Source organism: Erinaceus europaeus, chromosome 7 (genome assembly GCF_950295315.1).
Source record: "Erinaceus europaeus chromosome 7, mEriEur2.1, whole genome shotgun sequence".
NCBI classification, from domain to species: Eukaryota; Metazoa; Chordata; class Mammalia; order Eulipotyphla; family Erinaceidae; genus Erinaceus; species Erinaceus europaeus.
This window is the reverse complement of record NC_080168.1, coordinates 13409655-13424188: the sequence shown is the minus strand read 5'-3', so window position 1 is coordinate 13424188 and position 14534 is coordinate 13409655. Positions and strand designations below refer to the sequence as shown.

The following is a 14534-nucleotide window of genomic DNA, read 5'->3' as shown; positions in this document are numbered from 1 at the left end:
ATGCACAGGATCCTAATCACAGCTTCCTCAAGTGACACCAGGAGGGCTGGGTCATAAAACCCTGAGAATGATATTCTGAGTTTGGCCCTTCTTGCTTCTGCTTTAGTCAATTCTGGGATAGACACATCTGTGAGAAGCAGTGTTTGACAAGCCCCCCCCCTCCAATAATTTATGGACAAAAGCTGTTGTGGAGGCACAAAAAGGAAGCCAATCTTATCAGTAGTCACTGGCCCAAGCAGATTCCTAGTCCAGAGTGTCTGCTTTGAATACATACCATCCCCTCTGCTGGGTACTTTGGCTGGCAGACTATTTTCTGTCCGACTCTCTTCTTCACTTTTTTCTGTTTGCTCAGTTTTGGGGTCCTCTGTCCTCTCAAACTGTGCTGATTCCTGAGGTTGATGATCTGAAGGAGTACCTGGTCCAGCAGATGAGGAGGTTTGGGTTGCTTCTTCACTAACTTCTGTGACATGAAATAACCTTAAATTAACAACTTAAATTTTTTTGACTTACTGAAATGAAGAGGCTAGTAGTATAATGGACCTTACCAGTCCCTCCTCTGTCTGTCTTCTCTCCCTCTTTCTTATTTGTCTTGTCGGGTTCTTTGGCTTCTTCATTATGGCTACCTTCAGAATCAGAGCACTCCTCCCCTTCCTCTGTAGGCCGGAAATCCATTTCCTGCTCTTCTGGAATAGACTCTTTCTGGACTTTCTGTGGCAAGAAAAGCCAGAGGTCAGTGGCACGTTTGGCTTTTGTAGTAAGGCCAGGGCGTATCATAACAATGGAAACAAATTAGCTTACCTTGAGAGAGAGGAATGCCCCAGATGAGTCAAATGTGCCCATTTCTTCTTCAGCATCCTCTAAGCACCATTCGGGCAAGCTATCCCTGTCATCTTCTATGCTTCCACTGCCAGAGCGCACCCTCCGGTAACCCCGCTCATCATCCCGATCTCGGAAATCAAACTCGAACCTTCGCCGCCGTTCCATATGTTCCCGCCAACCTGCAGAACGGGGGCCATCTGAGATGAGGGTGGAGAAGAGGAGAACAAAAGCCTCAGAAAAGGTTCGTGACAGTATCTGAACAAGTCAGCCAAGGGTAGGGGATAAAGGAGAAAATCAGAATTGAAAGCAAGTCCAAATAAGTCGACCTACTGAAGACTAATTAGGAAAATTCAAGCTCAGCATCCACAGACCATCACTAACTGATGACAGCAGTCCCTTCACTGACATTCAGTCACTTAATACTCACCCAAGCTTCCACAGAGGACGCTTAAAAACAGCTGCTCGGGAGCTGGGCGGTAGTGCAGCGGGTTAAGTGCAGGTGGCACAAAGCCCAAGGACCGGCTTAAAGATCCTGGTTTGAGCCCCCAGATCCCCACCTGTAGAAGAGTCGCTTCACAGGCGGTGAAGCAGGTCTGCAGGTGTCTTTCTCTCCCTCTGTCTTTCCCTCCCATCTCAATTTCTCTCTGTCCTATCCAACAACAACGACAACAATAACAACAACACCGATAAACAACAAGGGCAACAAAAGGGGGGAAAATGGACCCCCAGGAGGCGTGCATTTCTGGTGCAGGCACCGAGCCCCAGCAATAACCCTGGAGGCAAAAAAAAAAAAAAACACCAACTGCTTGCCCCACCCCCTGGATGATTTTTCCATTCAGATAAGAAAGGACATGGGACAGGGGGTGGCACAGCTGCTATGGTCACACATTAGAGTAAGCATGGACCCTATCGCAAGGCCCTGGTCCCCACCTGGAGGAGAAAAACTTCACAAGTGGTGAAGCAGTGCTGCAGGTATCTATCTCCCCCTCCCCACTCAATTTCAGCCTCTACCCAATAAATAAATAAAAACATGTATTATATAAATATATATCAATATAAATATATAAAACAAATACATTTTATGGCATATATAGTTCGGAGGAAAGAAACCACAGCACTGAAGCTTCCCTGGTACCACGATACTTTCCCTGTATGGCCAAGACTCAACCCGAGCTCCATGCATGGCAAGGTATGAGCCCTACCTGATGAGCTATCTCTCCAGCCCTAAAGCAAATCACTCTGAAAGAGCACTTTACTCCAAGCACACTTTGTTTGTTTGTTTATTGGCCTCCAGGGTTACTGCTCAGGCTCAGTGCCTGCACCACGAATCCCTGCTCCTGGAGGCTATTTTTTCCCTTTTGTCGCCCTTGTTGTTTTATCGTTTTTGTGGTTATTATTATTATTATAGTTGTTATTGGTGGCGGTGTTGTTGGATAGAATAAAGAGAAATGGAGAGAGAAGACAGAGAGGGGGAGAGAAAGCTAAGACACCTGCAGACCTGCTTGCAGGTCTATGAAGCAACCCCCTGCAGGTGGGGAGCAGGGGGCCCGAACCAAGATCCTTACACTGGTCCTTGAGCTTCGCACCATGTGCACATTAAGCCACTGCACTACTGCTCGACCTTATTTATTTTTAACCAGAGTACTTCTCAGCTCTGGTTTATGGTAGTGTTGGGGACTGAACTTGACAGCCCAGAACCTCCGGTTTAAGCCACTAGCATAACCGTTAGGCTGTCTCCCCAGCCCCAAAGCACACATTTTTCAATAAGCCTTTTAATTGAAATGCTGACTGGCCACTCAGGAGGTCAAGAACCAGCCCAGCTTTAGTGCACCTGGTTCCTCCCCAAACTCAGGGCTGTGCCATCTCCCCTGGCTAGTAGTAAAGCAGCTGCTTTCTCTTCCTGAAAGCGGCATTCCTTGTGGGTAAGACAGCTAGTTTCCTTTGTCACCGCACAGCATCTAAATTCATGTCTCTGTTTGTTTATGCCAAGACCCCATTGAGTGATTCTGATTTCCAGCAAAGAGTTGTGGAGTTACAGCAGTGGGGCTCAACAGAGGTGCTATGTATATAGCCTGCTCTCCTAATTCTGGGGGGGGGGGGCGGGGGGGGCGCTGATAGCAGTACTAGAATCCAACTCTGCACCCTCTACTGCTTTTTCCACAGTAACATAATCTCTTTCCCTCTCTCATCTCTCCCTAGGGAGCTTTGGTTTCCGTATAACGCCCCCAGGGACATTCCTAAATCCACCCTAGCATACCATGTGTTATAACTACTTTCCTACCAAAAAAGCCTACGAATAAAATATTCTAGCTAAGGTATTAGAGAAAAGGAAACCTGTTGAAATCTGAAAAATCTGGCTCATGGAGATGGCTCAGCAGAGCAGCAAGTAGCCTGCAAACAAGAAGGCCTGAGGTCTGGTCCTCGATCCCCAGCACCAGATAAAAACAAGCAAAACTGATGGAACACTACAAATGATGGAGCGCTACCCTGTTATCTTTCTTTAAAAAAAAGAAAAAGAAAAAGAAAAGAAAAACCACACCTGACAAGCCCAAGTGAAGAGGGTTGTAAAGAGAGGGGGCAGTTTTTTTTTTATTCTTAATTGTTGTAGTTATTGTTGTTGTTGTTATTGATGCTGTCGTTGTTAGGACAGAGAGAAATGGAGAGAGATGGGTAAGACAGAGAGGGGAAAGAGAAAGACAGACACCTGCAGACCTGCTTCACCACTTTTGAAGCAACTCCCCTGCAGGTGGGGAGCCAGGGGCTCGAACCGGGATCCTTAAGCTGGTCCTTGTGCTTTGCACCACCTGCACTTAACCCGCTGCGCTACCGCCCAACTCCGAGCAGGGGCAGTTTTAACCTATTATTTTCTCCTCCTTGACTGCTTCCTCCATGGGAGATAGACAAAGTTTAATGTCCTTACTACTCAGGCTCAGTTTGCTAAAGCCAGAAAGCCAACCTGAAAGCCAAAGGGCAAAATGTTAAAATGCCAAATGCAGGAAGTATCTTATAACCCACTCACGAAGCAAGCAAAAAAGTATTCCCACACTCCCAATGCTTTACTTACTACTTACTGACTGTCTTCTATGAAAAAGAACTTTATACCCAGATTTCTTAAATGTTAGCCCAGAGAAATTACTCAAAGGAACACTCGTGATCAAACGTGCATTTCAGAGTGCTCTCTCCACTGCTATCATCTCAGCCTTCTTAAGGCTGCACTGCAAGCTGAGTGCTACCTGCCCTTCTAGGCGTCTGCTCATGTCTCTCTCCAACTTTCCCAAGTTCAGCTCCAGAGTGGGCTCAGCTGTTCTTCATGTTCCCATTACTGCACATATCCAGTTGTGAAGTTTTTTTTTTTTCTTGAATTACGATTTTTAAATTTTTTAAATTTATTTTCCCCTTTGTTGCCTTTTTGTTGTTGTTGTTGTTATTGATGTTGTCGTTGTTGGATAGGACAGAAAGAAATGGAGAGAGGAAGAGAAGACAGAGAGGGGGAGAGAAACATGACAGCTGCAGACCTGCCATGAAGTGACTCCCCTGCAGGTGGGGAGCCGGGGCTCGAACTGGGATCCTTATGCTGGTCCTTGAGTTTCATGCCACATGCGCTTAACCCACTGCATTACAGCCCAACTCCCCAATTAAATTTTTTGTTAATAGTATGTTGTAGGATTGTAAGATAACAGTGTATAGCTCCATGCCACACCCACCACCAGAGTTCTGTGTGGCTGATTTTAATAAAACTTTGTCCCTTGACTTTGCTGTCTTAATAGTAAATGATAAAATGTCTTCATGAAACTAAATGTAGCAGACTTACCACTGCTTGACAGCCCTTGTCAGAAGGGAGAGTCAGTCAGACTTAATACCTTGGACATCGTGTGTGCTTTGTCACGTGCATCCTCAGGCTTGGGCCCAGCCCATACTCCACTGAAGGAAGCTCTGGTACTGTGCTACCTATCACTGTCTGTCTTTCTATCTGAAAAAGGTGGCCAGGAGCAGTGAAGTTCCAGAAACCAATAGAATCAAGAACAAACAAAAATCAACAAAATCCTAATAAAAAAGTAACTGTAGAGCTGTGGAGACTGTGATTTTTCTGACAACTCAACAGGTGCTATTTCTTTTAAAATGCATTATTTACAGTCCACCACCCCCCAGTCCCATTTATCTGTGTGTTCTCTAAATTATCTTAAAAACACATGATGGATGGTGGCACACCCCAGTAGAGAGCACATGCTACCATATGCAAGGAGCTGTGTTCAAGCTCCCAGCCCCAGCAGGGAGGAAGCTTCACAAGCACTGGGTGCCTCTACTTCTCTCTCCCTCTTTTACCCTGTCAGCTATATGTTAGGATGCTTGTCTTAGTATGCTTCTGTAAATATTCTTCTGAGTAGGCAGTGCAATAGACACTAACATACTTTACAGTGTGGTGGGTAGGGAGAAGCACTGAATCAACGTGTGTGTGTGTGTGTGTGTGTGTGTGTGTGAAACACTGAAGGGTTTAGGAGATGACTCAACAAGTCAGAACATAGGGATCATAAGCCTGAGGCCTTACGGGTCCCAGGTTCAGTCCCTGGCACCAACATAAGCCAGAGCTGAACAGTGCTTTTGCTTAAAAACAAAAACAAAACCAAAAAGCACTGAAATTGTTTGCTCTGGCAGTATTTGCCACTGGGATTATCACTGGGGCTTGGTGCCTGAATCACAGTGCCTTAATAAGAATTTTTTGTTGTTGTTTGAATTGTCACGTTGGCAAAGTATGGCATAAAAATCAATTACAAACAAAGTTTTATGAAAGATAAGAAAAAGCCAATACATACCCCAAATCCAAGGTGAGAAGGGTCAGTGTTGGAATATAGCTTTACTTTGTTTAATTCCTTTTAACAGAGTCAACATCAGACATTTGGGCTCAGAAAGAGCCTTCACCTTCCAAAACCATCACCTTGTTTTTTATCCACTGCATTTATCTTCTCACTAAGTCCAGATCCTGTCCGCTCTTTCAAAGAGCATTCCTTGGGCACAGTCTACAAGCCCTTCAACTTGTGGCAAAATGAACACAAAATGCTGCCATCTCCTGAAAGGAACTATAATTTGGTTGCCCAGATGCAGACTGAGAGGAACTGCCTCCAAAAGTGTGATGTAAACAATGTCTACCAATGACAGAAAAGTCACCCAAGAGGCAGTCAGGAGTTGAAAGCAAAAGTGTTTTAACTACCCTGACGTTGACTCAGTGCTTCTCCCTACCCACCACACTGTAAAGTATGTTAGTGTCTATTGCACTGCCTACTCAGAAGAATATTTACAGAAGCATACTAAAGACAAGCATCCTGACATAGCTGACAGGCAATGTCACGCACACGAAATTCACAAGACACATACACACTCTGAGCTGCAGTCTGCATGACCCCACAATTCCAGCTACAGTGGCATCTGATCATCATGAGGGATGGAATCAGCACTTGGGTAGGGGATGAACTTTGACACAAAGCACCAGTGTCTTCAATTACGAGCATATCTAATGTCAGGGAAGAACAGTTTGAAGCATTCTCAAGACTCAAGCAGAAGAACTTACAAAACCACTAATCACTACTATTCTCTCTCCTTTGTCTAAAGTTAGAGGGACAAAAGAATGAACTTGTGATTATGTTTTTGACCTGGGTTTTAAGTTTATTCTTCAAATAAGCATAAATCACATTTTCAGGGCAAAAAAATGAAACAATAAATCCTTTCTTATACAGGAAAAACAAACTTTTCTTTCTTTTTTAATTCTGTATTTCTTTTTTTTTTTGGAGGTGGGGAGGGAGATAGGGACATATTCCTGAGTGTAATTATAGTGCTTTCATAAGTCCTAAAGTATGTCTTTAAAAAAGAGAGAGTTAGAGGAAGTCAATGAAATCATCTCATTCTTGCAGTTAACCACATTATTTGCCCCAGAAATATAAAATCCCCTCAATCAACTGCGCTGATGAGGGGCTCTGATGAGGGCTGTCAGTAAGGTGGGGTGTGATGACACACAAGCCGCCTCGTTGCCCTTTACCAGTCTGTCTTTGTCTCTCTGTCCTAACATTCTCTGCTGAACGCTCACTTGTTATGTTTCTTTGTGCCTTTACTAAAAACTTGCTTACCGGGACTGTGGGGTCGCCACCTCTCTCCATCCCTCCTGGATCCAGCTAGCCGCCAGCCTCCATCTTCATCTTCTCCATTTTGTTCCTCCCGAAAGATACGCCAGTTTTCGCTTTCTGATCGTATAAATTCATGCTTTCTCCCCACCGATGTTGGTCCACCTTCCTCAAAATTTGGTCTCCCTGTAAAAATAAAAATAGTAAGTGAATGTGAGTCTTGGTTACACAAAACTTGTAAAGCAAACCTGACTGCTCAAATCAAACTCCCCTGCCAGTATGTCCATTTCAGTATGAGACTTGAGTGTTCAGACTGGGTATTTATTTATTTTTATTTTATTTTACTATATTTTATTATCTTTACTTACTGGATAGAGAGCCAGAAATTGAGACAGAAAGGAATGATAGAGATAGAGATGGAGGGAAGGGGTGGGGAGGAGGGTGGGGGGAGCAAGGGGGAAGAAAGCATGCCACCTGCAGCCCTGCTTCACCACTTGCAAAGCTCTCCCCCTGCAGGTCGGGGGAAGGGCATTTATTTCAAAGAAAAGTAGTATGTATATGGGGGGGGGGGGGGAGAAGCACATCCCCACCCCTCCTGAAGACTCCCTCGAAATCAGCAAAATCAAGAGTTTCAGACAGGACCAACAGATGGCCCATCTGGGGAACACACTTATCATCTGGGAGCACCCAGGTTCCCCCCACTGGCCACCACATGGGAGCACACAGGGGAGTTTCACACCAGTACAGCGGTGCTTACAGTCTCTCTCCTTCTCTGTCTCTCCTCCTCTATATTTGGGGGGATCACAAAGAGTCCACCAGGAGCAGGGGAATCATGCAGGCATGGAACCGCAGTGATAACCCTGATGTCTAACATGAAATTCTTATAAATGTGGATGGCTTTACCTATGCATGTCTACGCGGAGCTCTCATTCATGAGTGACTGACCTCAATTACCAATGTATCTTGACAATCCTTTTTTTTGGCCTCCAGGGTTACTGCTGGGGCTCGGTGCCTGCACTACAAATCCACTGCTCCTGGAGGCTATTTTTTCCCTTTTGTTGTCCTTGTTCTTTATCATTGTTGTTATTAACTGCTGCTGTTGTTGCTGCTGTCGTTGTTGGATAGGACAGAGAGAAATCAAGAGAGGAGAGGAATCCAGAGAGGAGGAGAGAAAGATAGACACCTGCAGACATGCTTCACCGCCTGTGAAGGGACTCCCTCTGCAGGTGGGGAGCCGGGGGCTCCAACCAGGATCCTTACACCGGTCCTTGCACTTTGCACCATGTGTGCTTAACCCACGGCGCTACTGCCCGCGCCCCCCCCCCCAACAATCCTTTCTTACTGGCATATACTTGCTATTTCTCTCAGTTACACAACATTTTAAAATTCTAAGATGTATCTCAATATATACTTTCTATCCAAATAGGATATTTGTGTTTTCAACCTCTCCTATTCCAAAAGATTAGATTCAAAATTAGATACTGTCTCTCTCAAAAGTAGATATTGTATCTTCAAAAAAAAGAGAGGCTGTAGACTTTTTCCATTTAGTCTAGTACCTAGTCATACAACAAATTGCTTTAGAACAGAATGCAAAGCCAAGCCGTCTCTAGCCGGATGTAACTTAGCAGATATAAAAATGAGTGGTCCAAGGGGCAGTGCAGTGGATAAAGCACTGGACTCTCAAGCATATGGTCCTAGTTTAATCCCAGCATTACATAAGTTCCGGTTTTCCTTCTCTAATTAATAAGTAGATTTAAAAAAAAAAAGTTTTTTTAAGAGCTATATAGGGGCTGGGTGGTGGTGCATCTGGCTGAGTGCACATGTTAAAGTGTGCAAGCACTTGGGTTCAAGGCCCTGCTCCCCACCTGCACGGGGAAGCTTTATTTATAAGGAGTGAAGCAGTGTTGTAGGTGTCTCTACCTCCCTTTCCCCCTCATGATTTCTCTGCTTCTATTCAATACATAAATGAATAAAATATTTAGAGAGGTGAATAGTAAGAAATCCTTGTACACCAAGTTAAATAAGCTGGTATTTTCAAAGGATATTCATTGACAAAGGTGCCCAAACTATTAAATGGGAAAAGAAGAGTCTCCTCAACAAATGGTGTTGGTAAAATTGGGTTGAAACATGCAGAAGAATGAAACTGAACCACTATATTTCAGCAAACACAAAAGTAAATTCCAAATGGATCAAGGACTTGAATGTTAGACCAGAAACTATCAGATACTTAGAGGAAAATATTGGCAGAATGCTTTTCTGTATAAATTTTTATTTTATTTTATTTATTTATTTATTCCCTTTTGTTGCCCTTGTTGTTTTATTGTTGTAGTTATTATTGTTGTTGTCATTGTTGGATAGGACAGAGAGAAATGGAGAGAGGAGGGGAAGACAGAGAGGAGGAGAGAAAGACACCTGCAGACCTGCTTCACCGCCTATGATTGTATTGTTATGTGGAAATGTTATGCATGTACAAACTACTGTTTTTACTGTCAACTGTAAATCATTAATCCTCCAATAAAGAAAATTTTTTTAAAAAGGGTAAGTTTCTTTCAAATTGCACCAATTCCACAGATTATAGTTTCATCAGTGAGAAATCACCGAGATTCCAGATCAAAAACATCAATGTCTCAGCTGAAAACAGTAACTTATATAGTCCCACAATAACCTCAATGCTTTCTATTAATATTTTTGTTTCTTCAAAGTGAAAATATATATAGAGAGGCAGTAGCATTTGAAAATAAGTAAATTGTTTTTTTTGGGGTGCCCTTACATTTCACTTCATTTCACGTGTATTACATCCAACACTTTACATGCTCAAACAGGCATTACTTTAGGAAAGGGCTGTGTTCTTACTACTATAGGGGGCAGACTCTAAAACAGTCCCGCACCCCCATCTCACCTGCCTTCTAGTCTTTATGCAACTGTCTCCTCTAAATTTCTGACTGGACTTGACAACACACTCATTAAACAGAATACAGACGTAGTGAAGGAGCACTTACAGTACTAAGTCAAACATGACTGTGGCTTCCAGCTAGGGTACTTTCTTTGAGGGACTATAGCAGCCTGTCAGGAGGGGAAAGCCCACAGGGCAGAGAACTGAGGCCTGCTACTTAATAGTCATGAGTGAACCTGGAAGTGCATGCGATTCCAGTTGAGGCCCAAAGTGACCGGTGTCATAAGGGATCCAAGCCAGAACCACACAGCGACATTTCTCCTTCTCGATCCACAGAACCAAGATGACAAATGGTTGCTGTTTTTAACAATGAAGTTCTTGGGTAATTGTTACACAGCCACAAATACATCAACTCCCTCAACAAATATTTATGGCAGTTTTATGAATTCAAGTATGGAGATATTCCATGGCTACAGTTAAAATAAAAAGTGAACTGCCCATTTTACAAAATTCCAAAGTACAACCAAGAAACAAACCCGTTATGTGTATATATTTGGGGAGGGGGAAGGGAAGTGGCCTGTAGCCCATGTAACCCATCAGCCACAAGGGACAAGCAGCGGGTGCTTGTAGTGGTGACAGCATAATGGAGCGCTACTGGAGACACTTGATTTTCATGTGAAGCCTCTAAAAAAGCAGTGACTATTCCAAAGTATGTAAAGGGAAACTAGTGGCAAAGCACTTAGCTTGTCAAGAATTGGTCATTATAAATTTTCTTACATATTATACACTGCAAAAGTTATTAAAAATTTAGTAATAATTCCTCTATCTTAGAAAAGGAACTCACTACCGTAGTTTTCTTTTATATAATGTGATGTTCTTATGTAGCTACAATCTGCATATCTATTTTATAATCTGCTTTATATGTGTGACAGAAAACACTTCTCTGCAATTACGGTGCCATTAGTAATACAGACAGGTACATAACCAGTATTGCTACTGCTAACGCACTATCTAAAGTAGAACCCGACCTAAATGCTGGCTCAACTTATCTATACATCTTCAGTACAGAAGATCTGATTCTTATTATGAAAAAGGGCCCGTGTATGTGTCTGTCAGGTGGAGACTAGTCCTTTCAAGTTCAAGATTCTATGACAAGGGTCAGCAAGCTAGCTAAAATGGGAAGGCGTCTGCTTTGACCAACTTCCACCGCACTGAGGGACTGTGCAGTGGTCTGTTTCTTTCTCTTCCTCTTTATCTGAAAGACCTGGCCTTGAGTGGTAATAAAATAAACAAATAAGGGAGCCGGGCGGTAGCACAGCGGGTTAAGCGCAGGTGGCGCAAAGCACAAGGACCGGCGCAGGTGTCCCGGTTCAAGCCCCCGGCTCCCCACCTGCAGGGGAGTCGCTTCACAGGCGGTGAAGCAGGTCTGCAGGTGTCTATCTTCCCCTCCTCTCTCCATTTCTCTGTCCTACCCAACAAGGATGACATCAATAACTACAACAATAAAACAACAAGGGCAACAAAAGAGAATAAATAAATATTAAAAAAAAAAAGGAGGAGGAAGAGAAGAACCAAGACATATTTAAAAAAATAAATAAAAATAAAAATAAACAAATAAATAAAAATCAAGCCTGTAACAATAGAGTTCAGACTTTGTAACCGAGTATATTTTGTCACAGAAGAATTCCTATAGTCTTCAATCACTGTGAAAAGCGAGCAAATTTTAGGATGCTGAACCCGCACCATCAAGAGGTTGGAATCTCAGACAATAGGACAGTTCTTTGAAATTCAGCTTTATGGGAGATTCTACATTACTTCTGATCGAGCACTACATTCATAGATGACTGTGGGCTTTCTCCCTTGCATTTAAGCTGAAAAACTCTATATTCTGAACTTTTTTTTTAAATTTTTATTTATTTATTTATTTTCCCTTTTGTTGCCCTTGTTGTCTTTTTTTCTTTATTGTTGTTGTAGTTATTATTGTTGTTGTTATTGATGTGGTTGTTATTGGATAGGACAGAGAGAAATGGAGAGAGGAGGGGAAGACAGAGGGGGGAGAGAAAGATAGACACCTGCAGACCTGGTTCACTGCCTGTGAAGCGACTCCCCTGCAGGTGGGGAGCCGGGGGGGCTGGAACCCAGATCCTTACGCCGGTCCTTGCACTTTGCGCCACCTGCGCTTAACCCACTGCGCTACCGCCTGACTCCCTATTCTGAACTTTTAAACTCAGCTATTTTACTTTGTTTTAGATCTATTTATTAGCAAGAAAGGAAGAAACCAAAAAATCATTCTGACTGAACTTGAGACCTCATGCTCGAGAGTCCAATGCTTTATCCACTGAGATGATCATCTCAGACCCCAAATCTGAACCCTTTTATGTGCCCCTTTGTGTAACTTCAGTCTCAAAGAGATTCAGTGTCAACATTAATAAAAACTGTGAATAAACATTTTGTGTCAGCTGTACAGATGGCATAAAGGTTATACAAACAACTTTCATGCCTGAGGCTTTGAGGTCCCAGGTTCAGATCCCCATCACCACAAGCCAGAGCTGAGCAGTACTCTAATACAAAAATAAAAATAAATAGGGCTCATGTGACAACAGCTGTCTTGCAAAACACTTTCCTAATAGCATGATTCTTTAAAAATGGAGAAAAAAGCCCACTCCTTGATAAATCAAATATTGCCCAATGAATCATAGCAATAGAATGCTTTAGACAACAACTCTACTGGGTGGTGGCACACCAGATAGAGATCATAGAGTACGGTGCTCAAAGACCTACGTTTAAGCCCCTGACCCTACCTACTGGGGGAAGCTTCATGAGTGGTGAAGCAGTGCTGCGTTGTCTATCTTTCTCTCCCTCTATCTCCCCCTCCCCTCTCAATTTCTCTGTCTCTATTCAAAATATATATATACGAACGTAACAGAATCATGCCATCAAAGCAGCTGGCATGTAAATGCATAGTTGGCAAACATTAACATGACTGTCTCTATAAACAAACATAATTGAAGAGAGGATTAAAAAAAAAAAAAGGCAGGGGCCCGGTGGTGGTGCACCTGGCTAAGCACACACATTACAGTGCATAAGGGCCCAGGTTCCAGCCCCTGGTCCCCATCTGCAGGGAGAAAGCTTCAGGAGTGGTGAAGCAGGGATGCAGGTGTTTCTGTCTCTCTCCCTCTCGATCTCCCCTCACCTCTCGATTTCTCTACCAAAAAAAAATTTTTTAATAATTTAAAATAAATAAATTAATTAATAAAAGGCAGTCCAGAAGACTCTCGACCCAACCACAGGTCTGATTCCTGACACTGCATGTGCCAGAGTGATGTTCTAGTTCCTCTCCCTCCAACCTCCTCATTAATAACTAAATCTTTTAAATGTCTGCATCCTTTCCTTCAAAAGAGACAGAGAGCAACGCAGGTGACAGCCCACTGATACGCACAAAATACTCTGGCCCAGGAAGCAGTTCAGCCCAGTGGAGCACAGAAACGGCAAGCCTGAGCAGCATGTGCTGGAGCGCCGTGCTGGCTTCTCTCTCCCCGTGAAGCAAACTCTGCCTCGCGGGAAATCGACATTGCAAAGTCTCCTGGGAGCAGCATCAGAGTTGGCTCACAAATAAAATCCATAGGAAGCAGCCAGGTATACCACGAAAACTACAGTAGGAAGAAGATCTGGAATCTAAGTTTAACGAGTTCTACAAGAACAAAAGACATACTATCTTAGAGAAGGAGATTTAACATCTAAAAGGAGGAACTACATCTATCTTCCAGCAGAAATGATAAAACAGACACCCCCGAGAAAAATGCTAAAAGTGGACTCCTCCAACATGAAGATTTTACTCTGCATGAGGGCTCATGTTCTATCCTTGCTTTTTTTTTCTCTTTTAAAGAAATTTCTTTTTAAAATGTCATTTATTTTTATAGAGATGGAGAAAAGGTAAGAGGGAGACAGAGAGAGAGAGACATGAAAGAAAGGAGGGAGGGAGGAGACAGTTCTTTGGGAGTGGGGAAACACTGCTGCTGTTTCACAAAGCTTTCTCCTTGCAGGTAGGGGCTGGGGGCTTGAGCCTGGATCCTTGGGCAAGGCAACAAGCACTTTACCAGATGAGCCACTGCTCAAGCCCTTTAAAGTTCCTTTCATATCTAAAAATTCCAGGATTCCACAGTGACTCAAAATGAAATGACTGAAGGACACTCACCCACGGGACTCTTCTCTGCCTCTGAAATCAAAGTCTTCCTGAGGTGATTATGTTTAGTGAAGTAAAGGAGGTGAAAGACAACTACTGGATGCTTTTGACCATGTGGAAAACTGAAACCCATTACAAAACTAAAAGTAAGCAAAGTACAGCAAGCATGACCATTTCAATTTTGGGGTTGTTTTTTTTTTAAATCTTCATTCACATTATTTATTGGATAGAGTTAAAGAGAAATTGAGATGGTAGAGGGAGATGGGTAGGAATAAAGAGACACCCCTTATAAAGCTTTCCCCCTGCAGTTGGGGTCCCGGAGCTTGAACCTGGTCCTTGGTTATGGTAACATGTATGCTCAAGCCGGTGTAGCAGCACCCAGACCCTCACGTGTGGCCATTTCATAAGCACACTAGATAACTATAAAACACAAGTTATGTTCTAACATCAACGACTCAAGTTGTATCAAAGGTACCAAAATACAGATGTGCCATATATATATTTTCCTTGGCAATATTTAGTTGTTTCT

At 43.2% G+C, this 14534-nt stretch overlaps 1 protein-coding gene across 4 annotated transcripts in view; it reads right to left on the bottom strand.

Moving 5' to 3' along the window:
• Positions 1-14534, bottom strand: part of GIGYF2 (GRB10 interacting GYF protein 2) — a 127873-nt gene that overhangs the window by 41538 nt on the left and 71801 nt on the right. For 2 of the 4 annotated variants that reach the window (XM_016186879.2, XM_060193784.1), the window contains 4 exons: positions 6936-7115; positions 799-1016; positions 546-708; positions 275-460 (listed from right to left, as the gene is read on the bottom strand). In XM_016186879.2, coding sequence (XP_016042365.1) covers positions 275-460; positions 546-708; positions 799-1016; positions 6936-7115 — 747 coding nt within the window. The remainder of the gene's footprint in view (positions 1-274; positions 461-545; positions 709-798; positions 1017-6935; positions 7116-14534) is intronic. The other 2 variants (XM_016186882.2, XM_060193783.1) reach the window with 2 other exon arrangements.